Genomic DNA, 16523 nt, shown 5'->3' with positions numbered 1-16523 from the left:
AGTGCTGCCTTTACAAATGACAATAAAGCCAGAATAAAAACCCCAAACCAGGATGTCATGGACATATTTTCTGAAAAATCCTTTCATTAGGATCTTTTCTCCTGAGAAGCTGGGAAGCTTCAGCTTCTCCATGTTTTGCTGCTTTGGAATGTGATTTGGAGAATTGGTTACCCAGCATGTGAAATTGTTTTTACTCGATGACCAATGACAGCCACCTGTGTCGAGGCTGTGAGCAGTCACAAGATTTTATTATCATTCTATTCTTCTCTTTTCTAGCCTTGTGATGAAATACTTTCTTCTATTCTTTTAGTAGAGTTTTAGTATATAATTTTCTTTTAATATAATATATATCATAAAATAATAAATCATCCTTCTGAAACATGGAATCAAAATTCTCATCTCTTCCCATGTCAGGGCTGCCTGCAAATTCAACCCCAGGAGATGGAGGGAGGTTGGGAGAGTGAGCAAGGAGGAACAGGGAGGGAGAAACCAACTCCTGCCCCATGGAACTCACCACCCCAATGGAGAAGTAGTTGTTGATGATGGAGGATGGGACAGGATCCCCGTTGGCCTCCCTGTCAGTGGGAATGATGTCGATGTGCCAGCGGTCCAGCATCACCTCTGTGCTGTGCTCTATGTCCTTCAGCACCTTCATCAGGTTGCCTCCTTCATAGCCTGGAAGGAAAAGAGGATGAAGGAGGATGAAGGGGAGCACAGCCATGTCACAGGCAGGTGCCAGGCACTTGGGGGTGCTGCTATGGCACATTCTTGCAGCAGAGACTGTGGCTCATGGCAGGGCTCTCCAAATGGAAAAGCTTGGGCAGGACCCAGCTGTTGGGGAAGATGAAACAGGAAAGCCTTATAAATATGATTGCCTGGCAAAAGATTTTGAGAATATGGAAACTGTAAGTGAGATTGAAATGAAAGCAAGGTTTGAGATGCCTCAGTTACTGAACAACTGGAAAACAATGGTGTGGCTGGCTGAAGGTAATCCCCTTTTGATGGAACAACACCCTCTGCTTGCAGACAGGTCCAAGGGCCAGAGCAGACCCTGCCAGCTTGGCAGAAGGGGCCCAAAGAGGAGTTTTTAGGGTTTAAAATGTAACATAGTATGGTAATGTAGTGATTCTTATAGGCTGTATGGAAATGCTATAGGATTTGTATCTTGTACTAGATTGGTTAGCAAGAATTAGAATATTCAACACAGAAGAAGATTTATGGTATTGTAATGGGAACCTTGCCTCGCTCTCTTACCCTTTTACTCCCTACACTCTTACCCTCTTACCCTCTCATCCTCTCTACCCCTCTCTTCTCTCAGCCTGCTCTGAGCTGTGGCTGGCAGCTCCCAGCAGGGCCCTGCACCCAGGCCCTGTGCAATAAACCCCAAATCCCAGCAGGGCCCTGCACCCAGGCCCTGTGCAATAAACCCCAAATCCCAGCAGGGCCCTGCACCCAGGCCCTGTGCAATAAACCCCAAATCCCAGCAGGGCCCTGCACCCAGGCCCTGTGCAATAAACCCCAAATCCCAGCAGGGCCCTGCACCCAGGCCCTGTGCAATAAACCCCAAATCCCAGCAGGGCCCTGCACCCAGGCCCTTTGCAATAAACCCCAAGTTCCTGACCTGGCTGCAGAGATCTCTCGTCTCCGTCCATCCTGACTGTGCTAGCCCCGACGCTCCTACACCCAGCTATGGAGGGTTCAGAAAGCAGCAGCTGCTCTTTTTGGAAGGAGTTAGAGGCACCAGGCTACGATGCAGCTCTGAACCTCATCCCAGGAGCCCAGGAGCCCTCCCTCCCCTGGGGATGGCCCCGCTGAATGCTCCCAAGGGCTGTGCTCACCTCCTCCCCAGCGCAGGCACCGAGCGAGGTCATTGCCCGTGCCCAGGGGCAGCACGGCCACCGGCGGGTGCTTCACCAGGTTTGCCTTATCTGCAGGGCAAGGGAGAAGAGAAAAGAGAGGGTTGGGGCTGGCAAGGCTCATTCCCTGCCCCTCCCGGTGTCCCTCCTCAGCCAGCAGCCTGGAATGATGCTGCTGGCAGGATCACTGTGAAAAATGTGTATTTTATGATTGGCTTTTTGCAAATATTAAAATGAATATGTGTTGTGTTAGAAAGTTATGCTGTATTAATTCTCTTAAGTAGTGTGGTAAATATAGTTTTAGGTTATAACAAAATGTTAAAATAGAAACTATGCTATGTAGGATACTTCTTTCTAAAGAAAGGACTTGCACTGAGATAGCAGCCACAGGACACCTGAATCTTTCAGAGCAAGAGAATTTATTGCTTCATTATCAGGAGAGACAAACTTCTTCCTGCCTCACTCAGCCCTGAAGACACCGTCAGGATTCAGAGGAAGAAGCTGACACTGACCAGACAGAATCCTGTGTTTGAATGGAATTTATGCATCATGTATGAGGTGTATGAATATGCAACAGGTTGTTTCTATTGTCTCATATTGTCCTAATCCCAATTGTCCAAATTATTATTACTCTAATTATATTACTATTTTAATAACCATTTTATTACTATCAAACTTTTAAAATTTTAAAAACGAGTGATTGGCATTATTCACAATCCCCACCCCACTTTCCCTGGGGGAATATGGGGAATTTGTGGCACATCACCAAGGATGCAGGTGGATGATGCTCAGCATGAAACACAGCTGTGCCTGGCTCACCTATGCAGTCCAGGATCCATCCCACGGTGCCATCCCCTCCACAGGCCAGCACACGGAAATCTGGGGTGTCCCGAAAGAAGTTCAGCCTGGGGAAAGCCAGGAGAGACAAGGGGTGATGTGGGAGAGGGGGCAGAGAATTGAGAGAGATGATGCTCAGCATGTTCCAAACAAGCTGTGGGTCTGCTGGGAGATAAAACTAGCTCTGGAAGATAAAAGAAGCAACAGGAAGGATTCCACTGATTGATGAATGGAAAAAGATATTTGCTTTTACAAATAAACTGTAGGTTTGCTGATAAACGAAATTAGACATTGAGAGATGAAAGAAACAATGGGGAAGGAAAAAAACCCCTAAATTCCAAGAGAATTAAAAATGAAAAGGGAAGGCTATACATTAGAGGGGAATTTTTGGAACCAGGTGTATTGGGGAGTCTGTACCTCTCAAGTACCTCAGCCAATGGGGAAAGAGAGAAAGGAGATGTGGCTGGGAAATTGGGATAAAAAGGAGGCTGCGTCCTCCAAAAATTTGAGAGATCCCAGGGGAATGCCCCATGGCCTCTCCCTTTATTGGAATAAAGCCAGAAAGGACTCATCTGTCTCCTTTTTGGACATAAACCTCTGGTGTTTGTGGATGAATTTTCCTAACAGGATCCCCTGCAGCAGCTCCTTACCCTGGCGTGGGCCCGCCACGGTCCAGGTTGTACACTTGGCGTGGGTTGAGCAGGTAGTGAAATTTCCGGAGCACCCTGGCAGGAGAGAGACGTCAGGGATGTAATATATGTTATAAAATAATCTGTAACACATGTTATAAAATAATTAGTGCTAAAGGAAATTAAAAACCACAGCATTTTGTGTACTAAAAACCAGTGGCGGGCAACAAGCAGTAATAAGCTAAGTGATAAGGATAGAAATTCAAACACCAGGAGGACACTGTCTCCAGGGATGGATATTTTAAGGGATTTTTTTTGTCTGACAAGACCCCAGCAGGAGGCATTTGATAGGCATCATCAGAGGTTTATCCCAGAAAGTTTTCACCTGACAGGATTCCAGCAATTATCCACCGGGAAATACGGTAGTGAGAAAGAAAAACTACACCAATATGCTAAAATATGCTAAAGAGAAGCCCCTTCCCGAGCCCAAAAGACTGTATAAAATGAAAAATGACATTTTTCATTTAGAAAAATGACATTAGAAATTATATATGGACACCCACGGGGATTTGGTGCAATAGAAGCCAAATCCTGGGTTTCCCCGATTCTCATTGCCTGGCTCAGAGTCGAAATTGCTTGTGGCTTTTTCCAAATGTATCTTTTTATTATTTAATAAACCTCCTTAATTATTAAATTGGAATATTCATTTCTAACACCATGAAGGTGATTCCCACACCAGGAGGGATGCCCAGCAGCCCTGCTGCTCCCAGGCAGGAGCCCACCTACCGCTCCCCTTGCCTTCCTCCACTCTTGGGGTTCACAAACACGAGCAGCGGGTGCGTCCCGGGCTGAGGGCTGATCTGGGGGGCAGAAAAGGCACCTGTGAATTCCTTAACCGTGCAGTTTTCAGTGGCACAGCTCACCTGCAGCCCCTGGAACCCACCTGCAGCCCTTGGCCATCCACTGTGGTGGAGTTGAACTTGAAGGCCTGGCTGTCCTCGGGGCTGGTGCTGGCAGGGGAGTCGCTCTCGGAGCGCCGGCAGTGGGACTGCCTGTCCTTTGGGGAACCCAAGGAGGTGTGGGTGCCCACCCTGCCCACGAGGCAGTGCCAGCAGCCAGGGCAGGCACAGCAGCCTCAGCAGGGCCCTGCTGGGTCCCCATCACTGGCAGAGAGGAGGGGGACACTCACCGGGACAAGGGGGACACTCACCGGGACAAGGCGGGGAATTCACCAGGACAAGGGGGGAATTTACCGGGACAAAGGGGGAGAATTTACCAGGACAAGGAGGGGAATTTACCAGGACAAAGGGGGAGAATTTACCAGGACAAGGAGGGGAATTTATCAGGACAAGGAGGGGAATTTACCAGGACAAGGGGGGCACTTACCAGGACGACTGGGCAGATGTAGGATGGCAGCAAGATGTGGTCCCGCAGCGGGCCCCCATCACACTCTGGCTTCACATGGGAGGCACACTTGTTGTGGAGCTGCAGGGGTGGGAGGAAGGGATGTGGAGCAGAGGACACCTGCCCTGCCCTGAGCAGGAGCCCAGAGCTGGCCATGCAGGCACTGAGGGTGTGCCCAGCCCTGGGTACTCACCGTGATCTGGCACCAGACACAGTGCAGGCCAGTGATGCCCTGGTAGCACTTGATGCTCTTGTGACATCTGTCACACTTGGCAGGCGAGTTGCCCTCGATCCAGGTGTGCTGCATCACCTGCAAGGCACAGGGACACTGTGGCACAGCACCCACTGACCCACAGGCACCTCCCTCCTGCTAAGGGTGTCCATCAGGATTTTGGGAGCTTGTCCTGCAGGATGCTGCTGATCCAATCCTGCCCCTTTGCAGAGCCACAGCAAATCTTGGAGCTGGGAGTGGTGTGGGTGCCTGGGGACTGGGGATGGGGTGCATCCTGCAAGGCTCTGGATGCTGGGAATGCCCATGAGCTGCTGCCCAGGATATGAGGGGCAAACCCAGGGGAAGAAGCTGTGGGGAAGCAGAGCAGGAGACCAGGACACCCAGTGGCTCAGAAATGCACCTACTGCTGCCTACTCACAGTTGTGTTTTTCTTGGATTTAACGTAGGTGCTGATGCAGGAAGCAATGTCTTTGGACACACACCTCTCATGGACTGTGTACTTGCAGACTGATGAGAGACAAAAATCATAAAGCCACAGAATCATTTAGGTTTGAAATCATTTCATTTTCAGTCCAGCTGTTACCCCAACACCGCCAGGGCACCACTACCCCAGGTACCATGAGCAAGGTGGTCAGCATCCCTCCCCAGCGTGGCAGCTGCCCCCTCCCCACTCAGCTGCAGCACCCACGGGGCTCAGCACTAGCAGGGACCAGTCCTCCCTGCCCAGGGCAGCACTGGCTGTGGCAGGAGCCAGCAGTCTGGGGTTGCAACCTTCTGACAAGGACTCACAGGAGCAGCAGAGGCCCTGCTTGCGCACCCCCAGCAGCATGGTGCGGCAGAAGTTGCAGTAGGCAGGTTTCTTGAAGTGCTTCAGCCTCCAGGCGTGCTGCCCATCATCCTTCACGTTCTGCAGGGAGGGGAGAGTGGAGGTCACACCCCTGCTGCCAAGAGTCCCAGCACCCTCAGCCCATCATTTTTATCAGCTTTTCCTCCCCGGAAAACCCCCATGGTGTTTTTGGGAGTTTGCTCCTGGCAGGATCATGGGCTCCCCCTGTTCCCTTCTCTCTTGGCGTTCCCCAGAGCATCCCTGCCACTGCATCCCCCTGGGCAAGTCCAGCTCCAGCTCCCACAGATCCCTGGCACAGCCCAGCCACTGGGAAGATCTTGGCAGCTGGCAGGAAGGTGATTTCACATTTGGGACCAGTGCCACCATGGGGTGACAAAAGCACAAACCCCTTCATCTGGGGCCAGGCATGAGTGCTTTGCAGGAGCCTGTTAAAATCCCCTGCTTTCTTGATTTTTTCTGCCAGAAAGCCTGTCCCCCACCCCACCTCTCCAGGGGAACCATGGGCACCATGAGCAAAACCTTCTTTCCCTGCAAATTATTACCTGATGGCCAGGGATGTACTTGAAAGAAATGAAGGCCAAAAGGATGAAAAAACAAGACAGAGAAATAAAGGGGGTTCCAACAACCCCACCTTTGCTCTTTAAGCCTCACTCTGCAAGGGGAGATGTCATTTTACGTATCTAAAATGCAGGAGGGATGCTCCTGGCAGTGGGGCCCTTCCTCAGGGGCTGGCAAGGGCAAGGGGCAGCTGTGACTGTGACCTTCTCATCTTAGGTTTTGATTAAATGCTCACCCAACTGGGGTGCACTGCCATAGCAAGGAGCAAGCCCAGCCTGCTTGGGCACAGCTGCTCAAAAATGAACTTGGAAAGATTTGGGGGTGAAGGGGGCAGGGTGGGGGTGTCAGCAGGGGCCAGTGTGGGGCTGTGTGGTGCTGTATGAGTACATGGCTGGTTTCTGGGGGTAGGCTGGACCAGCTGTCCTCAGGGACACTCACTGTCTCCATGCCCAGCAGGACCAGCAAGGGGATGGTGGTCATGCCACCCCGGATCCACTCCTCCAGGGTCACAGTGCCATCGTGGTTGTAGTCTATCTCCTCCATCATGGCCTTCAGGATCTGCAGGGGGGCACAAAATGTGGTGTGTGGGACAGTGAGGCCACCCAGGGCTCTGGCTGAGAGCCCCTGGAGCTGCCCCTGGAGCCTCCAGCCCCAGCACTCACAGGCTTCAGCTCGGTGGAGTCCCACTCCAGGTACTCAGCCACGTGCACCATCTGGTTGATGATACGATCCAGCTCCTAAACTCACACACAGAAAACAGAGCCCAGGGTTAGGGATGGCTCCAGGCATCAGCAGAGTGCCCAGCCCCAGGCCCCCAAGGTCTACATCCCCACATGCCCACACAGGAGGGGCAGCAACACCCCAGTCCTCAATGGATGCTCCTTTTTTCAGGGCTTTCTGCCCTGCAAGAAAATCTGCGATGGGTTTTCCTTGGGAAGAACTATTCTGATAAACCAGATTTTATTTGCAGCAGGTTTCACAGGCAATACCCAAAGAAAAAAGAAAAAAAACATCATAGGAGAAGGAGCTGTGCATGATTTTTTTTCTTCCCTGAAACACCATGACCTGATGCAGTGCTACAACTCTCAGTGGGTGGATTTTTCCCAGCTCCTGCTGGATGCAGCAGAGCTGCCATGTCATCCCCAGCTCTGCAGCCCAGCTGCTGCTTTCCTCCTCCCTCCCCACATCCCTGCCCCTTTGTGGGCCCCTCAGCAGGGCAGGGGACACCCCAGCAGTGCCCTGCAGGTTCCCAGCCCCTGAGCAGCCCCTGCTCTGTGTCCCAAGGGAAGGCTCACCGAGCTGTCCAGGAGCCCATTTCCATCGGTGTCGTAGAGGCGAAACATAACTGGGGGAGGAGAGAAGATGCTGATTATTAGAGCCCAGCCCCAGGGCACCCAGGCTGCCCCAGACACCCTGTTCCAAGCTGCTGGAGCTTCAGGGTGGGAGCAGCGCTGTGCTGGCTCAGCCAGGCTGAGATGGGACCCCAGGGCTGTGGAGAATTGAGGCCCCTTGGGCAGACACTGTGCTCAGCACACCCTGCATGTCCCTGCCCCAGGGCAGGTGGCTGCTGGCACCCCCTGGCAGGGCCACTCATCCCACAGCCTGCCTTGGGATGCCCATTGGTATCTCCAGGAGGTGCCAGCAGGGAGAAATGGAACTGTATTCATAAAATCACAGAATCATTTAGGTCAGCAGAGCCATCTAAGATCATCAAGTCCAACCATTAACCAGCACTAAGATAGAAATGTGCCACATCTCCATGGCTTTGAAATACCTCCAGGGATGGTGACTTCACCACTGCCCTGGACAGCCTGGTTCAGTCATTTTGGAGAAGAAATTTTCTTGAATACCCAATGTGAACCTCCCTTAGTGTAGCTTGTGGCCATTCCTTCTCGTCCTGCCACTGGATTTGTCCATGCAAACTTCCACACAAGTAGTAAAGACACAAGCAGGAGCAGAAGGGGATGCTGAGGGTTTTTCCCAAGTGGACAGGAGCAGCCAGACCCCCCTGCAGGTGACACCCTGAGCCCCTGGTCCCCCTCCCTAGCCCAGGGTGACACTTACACTCCAGCTTGTCCTCTGCTCGTCCCCTCTCCAGCAGGGACAGGTAGCAGACAATGTCCTTCAGGTGCACCACCTGGGCCACGGGGGTGGGAGGAGGAGGAGGGGTGGCCTTCAGGGAGCTGGAGCCTTTCCTCAGGCTGAAGGGCAGCCTCTTCTCCACGCTCCTCGTGCCTGCGGGCAGGGACACACACAGGGATGACATTGGAGCAGGAATTGTCACCAGGCAGGACATGGGAACTCTGCGGGAGGGACCCATTCAGAGCGGGACTGAGTGACACCACAGGGACAGGGCTGGGACACAGAGGGGACACGGGATGGGCATGAAAAGGGCACTTGGGGCTGGGTGCTATTGCAGGCCTGGGGGGACACAAAGCAGATTTGGGGCTGGTGCCATCACAGGCTCAGGGCTGGGCAGTGCCACTCAGTCCTTGGGGTGCAGACTCCTGTGGCATTCACATTCTCTGAAATAATCTCTTTTTCTCCTGGGAAGCCGAGAAGCCTCAGAGAAAAGGAAAACAATTCTGATCTCATTTGCTTCTCCTGTGTTTTGCTGCTTTGGAATGTGTTTGGAGATTGGTTACCCACAGGTGATTGTTCCATTGGATTCTGCTGTGGGTTGTTTTCACTCTTTGGCCAATCAGGGCCAAGCTGTGTCAGGACTCTGGAGAGACTTGCGAGTTTTCATTATTATCTTTTTAGCATTCTGTAAATACCCTTTCTGTATTCTTTAGTATAGTACAGTATAGCATTCTTTAATATATTTTAGTATAATAAAATAATAAATTAGCCTTGTGAGAACATGGAGTCAGATTCATCATTCCTTCCTCCTGGTCACAGGTGTCCCTGCTAATACAGCAGACTGCCACACCTCCATCACTGCAGCCAAGGGCAGGATGGGCAGCTGGAGCCCATGGAAACGTGTCCTGATGGGAACAAGCATCCAGCCAGAGGGAGGGAGAGGCTCAGTGGGCAGCAAGGCAGCTTGCCAGGGTGCCAGGACAGCCCACGCTCACTGGTGCCCGTGCCAAGAGCAGGAGGGATGCTCCTGGCACAGGGGCCCTTCCTCGGGGGCTGGCAGGGGCTGGGGCAAGGGGCAGCTGTGACTCACTGCCCCATCTCCCCCTCCCTACAAGGTGCTAATTAAGACATCACTGACTGCAGCTCTGCGGCATGGGATCTGTAGCTTAAGTTTGCCAGGATGCCAGGAACCCAGTGAGTTTGGGAGGTCACTGCCACCACACTGGGGACTTGACCAGAAGCCGGGGAGGGCTTGTCACTTGTCACTGCCCCAGTGTCCCCGTGGAGCCCCAGCCAAGCTCACCTGGTGACTGAGGGTTGAGCAGAGACACGGAGGAGATCTTGGAGGAGCCCGAGGAGTTGTGAGCAGAGGTGGTGCCAGTGGTGGATTTCTGGGAGGATGATCTGGACCAGCTGGGGGAGGCATTGGGGATGGATGCCAGGGTGAGGGATGCTGGCTGGGGCTCAGCTGTGCTGCCCTTGGGCTCTGGAGTGTGTCGTCCCAGAGCACTTCGAAGGGTTTTCCCATTGATCCCTGCAAGCAGACATGCCCAAGGGCAGTGTGACACCAGGCTGTCCATGTCCCTTCCTCCAGGAACTGGTGCTGGGTGCTCAGCCTGAGTCCTCTCTGCTAGCCCCAGGGCTCTCTGAGGGGCAGCACAGGCAGCCCCTCACCCTCCTGCCCCTCCTGCCTGGCCCAGCAGTGCTCACATCCCCGGGTGATGGACACCGCAGTGCTCCGAGCAGGCAGGCAGGATGTGCTCCTCCATCACCAGCCAGAGCTGGGGATGTGCTCCCTTTCCCTTTGCAATTTATAGTCCTTTCAGCAGATGTCTCCACCAGCCAGGAATGCACCCGGGCAGACCGGGCGCCTGGCACACACAGCCTGCTCTGGGTGCAGGGTGGCTGCTGGCACCTGTGACACAGGCACAGGCCACCTCAGCCTGCACAGAGATGCTGACAGAGGGACTTGGGCTCTCAATGTCATTTCCTCTGCACATTCTCCATTGCATCCTGGAGAAATCCCTCCCTGCAGCAGCTTTGGCAACCCATCTGACAGATGGGGTTGTCTAGATATATCTATATGCCACAGGAAAAAAAAAATTAATCTCTGTTCTCAAAACCCCTCAACTCCAAAAAATAAATTAAAAAAAAAAACTAGTGTCCCAAAAAATAAAAAACTGTTACTTTTTTAAAACTAAGCAAAACATCCTTTAAAAGAAAAACCCTAAAAGCAGCCCTAGTCCATGTACAGTAGTAAAACCACTAAACATAAAAAAAAGTCACAATAACAAATATTCTCCAAACAGTGCCACGTGTAATATAAAACCACAGAAAATTTCAACTGTGTTTCCTAGAAATGCCTATAGTACAAAAAAACCTCCTCTCTTATTAATAAACTAAAAGTCAATTATCTAAAAAGTAGTAATGAACTGTAAGTCGATTATCTAAAAAGTAGTAATGAACTGAGAGTGAATGATCTAAAACTTAGTGACTAAATTAAAAATCCAAAGTTTTGTCTCACTGTGTTATGTTAAAAATGAGAAAGAATGAAAAAAAAAATGTTTTTAGAAAGTTTTCATTCTAAGTTCTATGTGTTCATACTGTAAATTAATAAAGTTCTTTCCTTTATTCCCAAGCCAAAGCCTGCTTTGCTCTATTTCTATCACATCTCACAGCAAACATTAAATATATTTTCATAAAGGCACTGCCATTACATTGGCACCTTGAGGTGCCAGCCCCAAGCTGCATTCCTGTGGCAGTGTGGTGCCCCAGTGCCCAGCTGGGTGGCAGGGCTGGCTCACCCAGGGCGCTGGGCTGGGACACTCCAGGGCTCTGCTGCTGGCTCTCGGGGGAGGCTGGGCAGATCTTACGCTTGAAGGAAGTGAAGAGGTGCTGGCAGAGCTCCTCAGGCACGTCAGCCTCCAGGTAGGTCTTCATGAAGAGGCAGAAGCCCTCGTAGTCGATGGGCTGGGGAGCAGACAGAGGAGGAGGAGGAGGATGGAGGTGGCCCAGGGCACCACGAGGGGCTGCATGGCCTGGGCTCCCCTCACTGGGCACAGCAGCTGCAGAGCCCTCCCCAAAACTGCTGGGTTCCCAAATCCCCGTGGTTGGAGTAACCTGAAGGGACCCAGAGGCAGCAGGGCCAGCAATGCCCAGGCCAGTGTGGCTGAGCCAGGTGACAGCAGGAGCTGGGGGAGTGGTGTCACAGACATCTTTATGAAAAATCCTTTCCTTAGAATGTTTTCTCCTGAGAAGCTGAGAGGCCTCAGGAACAAAATGTAAACAATGATTCTCTGCTGCTGTGGAATGCAACAGGTGCATCTGTGATTGGTCTCATGTGGTTGTTTCTAATTAATGGCCAATCACAGTCCAGCTGGCATGGAGACAGAGTCTGAGCTGCCTTTGTTATCATTCTTTTCTATTCTTAGCTAGCCTTCTGAGGAAACCTTTTCTTCTATTCTTTTAGTATAGTTTTAATATAATATATATCATAAAATGATAAATCAAGCCTTCTGAAACATGGAGTCAGATCCTCGTCTCTTCCCTCACCCTCAGACCTCTGTGAACACCGTCACAGAGTGGCAGGAAAGGGCAGAGCAGTGGAACTTTCCAGCCCAGCCCCATGGCGACTGTCCTTCTCCTGAGGGTTCTGTGCCCCCTCCTTCCCTGCTGGGCAGTGCCATTGTGTGAGGGTGATGATTTCTCAATGGTTTTTGTAGCCCCAGCTGGAATGGGGGTCCTGTGGTGCCCTGGAATAACAAGGTACCTTTGTGCCCCTCCTTGCATGCTCAGCCCACTGATTTTTCTCATTTTGCCTTGATTGCAGTGATTACAGCCCCACAGGGCACAAGGTACCTTTATGCCCCTCCTTGCATGCTCAGCCCACTGATTTTTCTCATTTTGCCTTGACTGCAGTGATTACAGCCCCACGGAAGGCTCTGTCCTGCTGGCACACCTACAGGTCCCTCTGAAAGCACCGCTTGGAAAAAATAATCCCAACCTTCTTTGGAGGAGAGCAAGAGGGCACAGAGCTGTCCCATCCCATGCTGGACAAGCCATTTGCTTTGAAGGGGAGAGCAAATCCCTCCCAGACTCTGCCTGGCAAGGCAATGCCCCAAAAACCTCTCTGTTCGTGGTTATTATACAATGGCTGGGAGTTTGGAACTGTAGAATTACATTTCCTACAAATAATTGCTGTAAATAACATATATTTTGCCTCTCTTTTCATAGTAATAAGCAAAAGATTTGGGATTATTTTCGGGGTTGTACCTCGAGAGGACACCGTCCCCGTGGAACTCCTCCAGAACATCCTTCAGCTTCTTGCTGGAGTCTGGGGGGACAAAAGCACCTTGCTGAGCATGGCCCCTCTGGGCTGCCCCTGCCACCCACCAGCAGGGTGCTGCAGAGGGGTTTATGTGCTGGATGTGCAATTTCTGGATCCTTCCATGCCTGGAAGAGGCCGGCCATGCCCTGCTTCCCCTTCCACCTTCAAGGGCAGGGCAGATATGGAAAGCTGGGAGCTTTACATACACAGAGAACTTCCTCCTGCCATTATGAAAATAAACACAGACCCAGAACAAAGCAAGGAAGGTGTGGACACTGCAATCCCAGCTGCTCTGGTGTGCTCAGCACACCCTGCATGTCCCTGCCCCAGGGCGGGTGGCTGCTGGCACCCCCTGGCAGGGCCACTCATCTCACAGCCTGCCTTGGGATGCCCATTGGTATCTCCAGGAGAGAGAAACAGAACTTTATTCACAGAATCACAGAATCATTCAGGTTGGAAAAGCCCTCTAAGAGCATCAAGTCCAACCATTAACCAGCACAAAGACAGAAATGTCCCACATCTCCATGGCTTTGAAATACCTCCAGGGATGGTGACTTCACCACTGCCCTGGACAGCCTGGTTCAGTGCTTGACTTCTCTTTTGGGGAAGAAATTTTCCTGAATATCCAATGTGAACCTCCCCTAGTGTAGCTTGTGGCCATTCCTCCTTGTCCTGCCACTGGATTTGTCCATGCAAACTTCCACACAAGTGGTAAACAAACCCTGGCTGAGTGTCCTTAAGGCTGGAGTGTCTGGAGGGACATTCATCATTTCAAAATAGGGAAAAAAGGGGAAAGCAGGAAAAAAAGATCAATGTGAGTGAACACTCAGCCCTTATCTTCACACACATCCCTGGGCATGTGCAATTAAAAGGTTCTCAGACACACCAGCCCTGTTAATTACTGGGAAATCCTCTCTGCACGTGGGGGCTGTGCTGGCTCTGATCCCCCTATCCCTCTGCTGGGGACAGAACCTGGCACTGGCCCACAGCTCTCTGGGATGTCTGGGGCACTCAAGGAGAGGGATCCTGGCCCTCCTCAGAGACCCCAAATCCCATTCCCCAGCCCAGTGCTGAGCCATCCTACAGGGGAGAAGGCAGCTGGCCCTGCTGCAGCCTTGCTGGCCACACTTTGGTTAATGAAACTGAAAGAGGCCATCAGCGTTCTGAGGCCAGCGTTGCAGAGGGTGTTCCATGGTCTGGGACTCAGGAAAGCAAAGCCCATCATCCTCCAGAGAGGCAGAATGAGGTGCAGAGAGGGATACTGCACACACACCTCTGCCTGCAGCCCTGCCTGAGTCTCTGGCTGGGGGGGAAGGAGCATCACTTGGAAAAAATAATCCCAACCTTCTTTAGAGGAGAGCAAGAGGGCACAGAGCTGTCCCACCCCAGGCTGGACAAGTCATTTGCTTTTAGGGGCAGAGCAAATCCTCCCCAGATTCTGCCTGGCAAGGCAATGCCCCAAAAAGCTCCCAGCAGGGTGGGGTGGGGTGGCCATGAGGAACTTGTCCCCAGCCCCTTTTGCTGTACAGCATCCCCAAGGACAGCCTCAGAGAGCTCACCATGTCCCCTTTGGCTCTCAGTCACCTCCCAGCCAGCCTGCTCACCCCAGGGTGATGACAATTCTGCAAAGCAGCACCCTTGTGATTTCACACCCTTCTCCCTTCACCCTGTGGTTTTCCTGCCCTACCCTGCCCTGCTCTCAGCACCTTCACGAGCTGCACCGCTTCTCCATCCTCTGCTGCAAAAAGCACGCCCACACGCCAGCTCTGGGGCAGGCAGGGCCTGGTTTTGGACCTCAAGGACCTGGTTTTGGACCTCAAGGACCTGGTTTTGGACCTCTGGCCTCCACCCAGGCTCTGTCTGCAGCTTCCCCCAGCTCCAGGACCCCTTTGGTGCTGCTGCACATCTTTCCTCAGCAGGAGCCGCAGCAGAGCGTTGCTCTGCAAAAGCACTAAGGAAAATTACTGCAGAGGGCTGGCAGCCCAAAGCACGCTGTGGAGCAGCTCTGGTGTGTTTGGGAAAAGCCAGGCTGCTTTTCCTGCTTGGCATTTCACTCTGCTGAGAACGTGGGAGCCGCCGCCTTCAGACGGACTGAGCCCAGCTCACGTGTGCAGCCCCCAGAGCCCAGCTCCATCCTCCCAGCCAGGCTGGCACAGGGACCCCAGCCAGCCAGGGTGAGGGTCAGGGGCTCCATAAATACCTAAGGAATCACCTAGTTGTCCAGGAGGGCACTGAGGAAAGGTAGGACACCAGCCCAGCACAGATCAGCAGCACTTTTCAGCTCATCCCACCCTCTCACCCCAGGGTACTCACAGTCTGTGTACTGCTGGAGCTGGGCAAACTCCGTGGGGCTGAGCGAGATCCACGTGCCATCACTCATCTTTGGGCAGCAGGGACACTGCAGGGGCCACCAGCCACTGCCTCTGTGCCAGCCTCAGTGCCACAGGTCCCAGCAGAGCTCGGTCACATCGGCAGGGCGAGGGGCAGGGCTGGCTCTGGCGCTGCTGCCATCATCCTGCTGAGCCTGGGAGAAGCCAGCCCAGAGCTTCAGGGCACCTGGTCAGCCTGGAGGGGACACACAGAGAGGAGGGGTCAGCAGGAGGCAGAGACAGGGTCCTGCTGTCCCTGGGGCCAGCCATCTTCAGTAGTGGGTGCTTGGAAATGGGGGGCCAGGGGGCTTTGCCCCACTGCAGGTGTGGGGGATCTGAACTCCAGGGAACGGGGAGCAGAGCGTGTGAGCTGCAGGGAAATGGGGGTGAGCACAAGGAGGAGCTCAGGGCACCTCACTGGCGAGCATTCTCAGGTGTCCTCTGCCACACAGCCAGCCCTGTGCCACCCCACAGCCACAGCTCTCATGGCCAGAGGATGTGGCTGACAGAGGCCAAGCAAATTCCTCGGGCAAGGAAAGGAACTTGTCACCTCCAGCACTTCCCAGGGGAACCCAGCAAGGGGAGCAGAAGGAAGGGCACGATTATTTAAAGAGGATGCAAAAACTGGAAGCAGGGAATACAAACTTCCAGTGTGCTCCTGCACCTTTGAAGCTGGTGTTTCCTTCCAGAGAATCATTGTAAATGAAAATCTACAGTGCCACAGAAAAACCCTGAGCAAAGGGCTCTCTCCAGCCCACCCATTTATAGGCTTCACAATTTTTTAGTCTTTTTAATTTAACCAAATTGGTCATCAGGCACAGGGCAGCATTTGGAGGAGGTGGTTGCTCTCCAAGGAGTTTGATCTCCATTTTAGGGGTGTTTCCCTGTTAAATGTTGGCTCCCAGTTTCCACCAGCCTAAGCTGACAGACTGGAGAAAGCAGAGCAAGGATGAGCTGGGAAAGATCCCAGGATTTGGGATGATGCTTGGGGAGCACCAACATCCCCCAGCTGGCTGCACCTTTCCATTCACAGAAAAACACCTTTGATTAAGAGGAACAAGTGATTCTGGGGAGCCCTCAGGTCCCACATGCTACACCAGCCCCACAGAGAGTCCCTAGGGACATTCACATGTGGGGGTGCACCAGGAGCAGCCACTTCACCCCCATCCTCAGGACTTTGCCCACATTTCTGCCCTAATGCTCTTCTGGCTCTACATTCAGCTGCTGAAAATGCTCCAGGGCAGGAGATGGTCCCAGGGGCAAAGCCTGGCGTTGGCAGAGGAGGGAGCAAACCCTCTCTGGGGCTGTGGGGAGGATGGTGCCCCCTGAGGGCTGCCTGCATGGCTGCCAAGGGCTTTTCCAGCTGCACACAGAGAGGAGCC

At 52.7% G+C, this 16523-nt stretch overlaps 1 protein-coding gene across 2 annotated transcripts in view; it reads right to left on the bottom strand.

Moving 5' to 3' along the window:
• The window catches only part of LOC102045146 (diacylglycerol kinase beta-like), a 23310-nt gene extending 8158 nt beyond the window's left edge, over positions 1 to 15152 (bottom strand). The window contains exons 1-18 of one of the 2 annotated variants that reach the window (XM_014308676.2): positions 15086 to 15152; positions 12705 to 12778; positions 11250 to 11418; positions 9749 to 9979; positions 8428 to 8598; positions 7659 to 7708; positions 7026 to 7100; positions 6802 to 6921; positions 5748 to 5865; positions 5377 to 5465; positions 4920 to 5036; positions 4709 to 4807; positions 4266 to 4379; positions 4109 to 4182; positions 3344 to 3418; positions 2676 to 2761; positions 1839 to 1928; positions 515 to 675 (exon numbers count right to left, since the gene is read on the bottom strand). In XM_014308676.2, coding sequence (XP_014164151.1) covers positions 515 to 675; positions 1839 to 1928; positions 2676 to 2761; positions 3344 to 3418; positions 4109 to 4182; positions 4266 to 4379; positions 4709 to 4807; positions 4920 to 5036; positions 5377 to 5465; positions 5748 to 5865; positions 6802 to 6921; positions 7026 to 7100; positions 7659 to 7708; positions 8428 to 8598; positions 9749 to 9979; positions 11250 to 11418; positions 12705 to 12778; positions 15086 to 15152 — 1980 coding nt within the window. Of the gene's footprint in view, positions 1 to 514; positions 676 to 1838; positions 1929 to 2675; positions 2762 to 3343; positions 3419 to 4108; positions 4183 to 4265; positions 4380 to 4708; positions 4808 to 4919; positions 5037 to 5376; positions 5466 to 5747; positions 5866 to 6801; positions 6922 to 7025; positions 7101 to 7658; positions 7709 to 8427; positions 8599 to 9748; positions 9980 to 11249; positions 11419 to 12704; positions 12779 to 15085 lie in introns of those variants that run through there. The other variant, XM_031060339.1, reaches the window with a different exon arrangement.
• Positions 15153 to 16523: the final 1371 nt, after the last annotated feature.

This window comes from Geospiza fortis, unplaced genomic scaffold (genome assembly GCF_000277835.1).
Source record: "Geospiza fortis unplaced genomic scaffold, GeoFor_1.0 scaffold118, whole genome shotgun sequence".
NCBI classification, from domain to species: Eukaryota; Metazoa; Chordata; class Aves; order Passeriformes; family Thraupidae; genus Geospiza; species Geospiza fortis.
The sequence above is the reverse complement of the archived record's forward strand: the minus strand, read 5'-3'. Positions and strand labels throughout refer to the sequence as shown.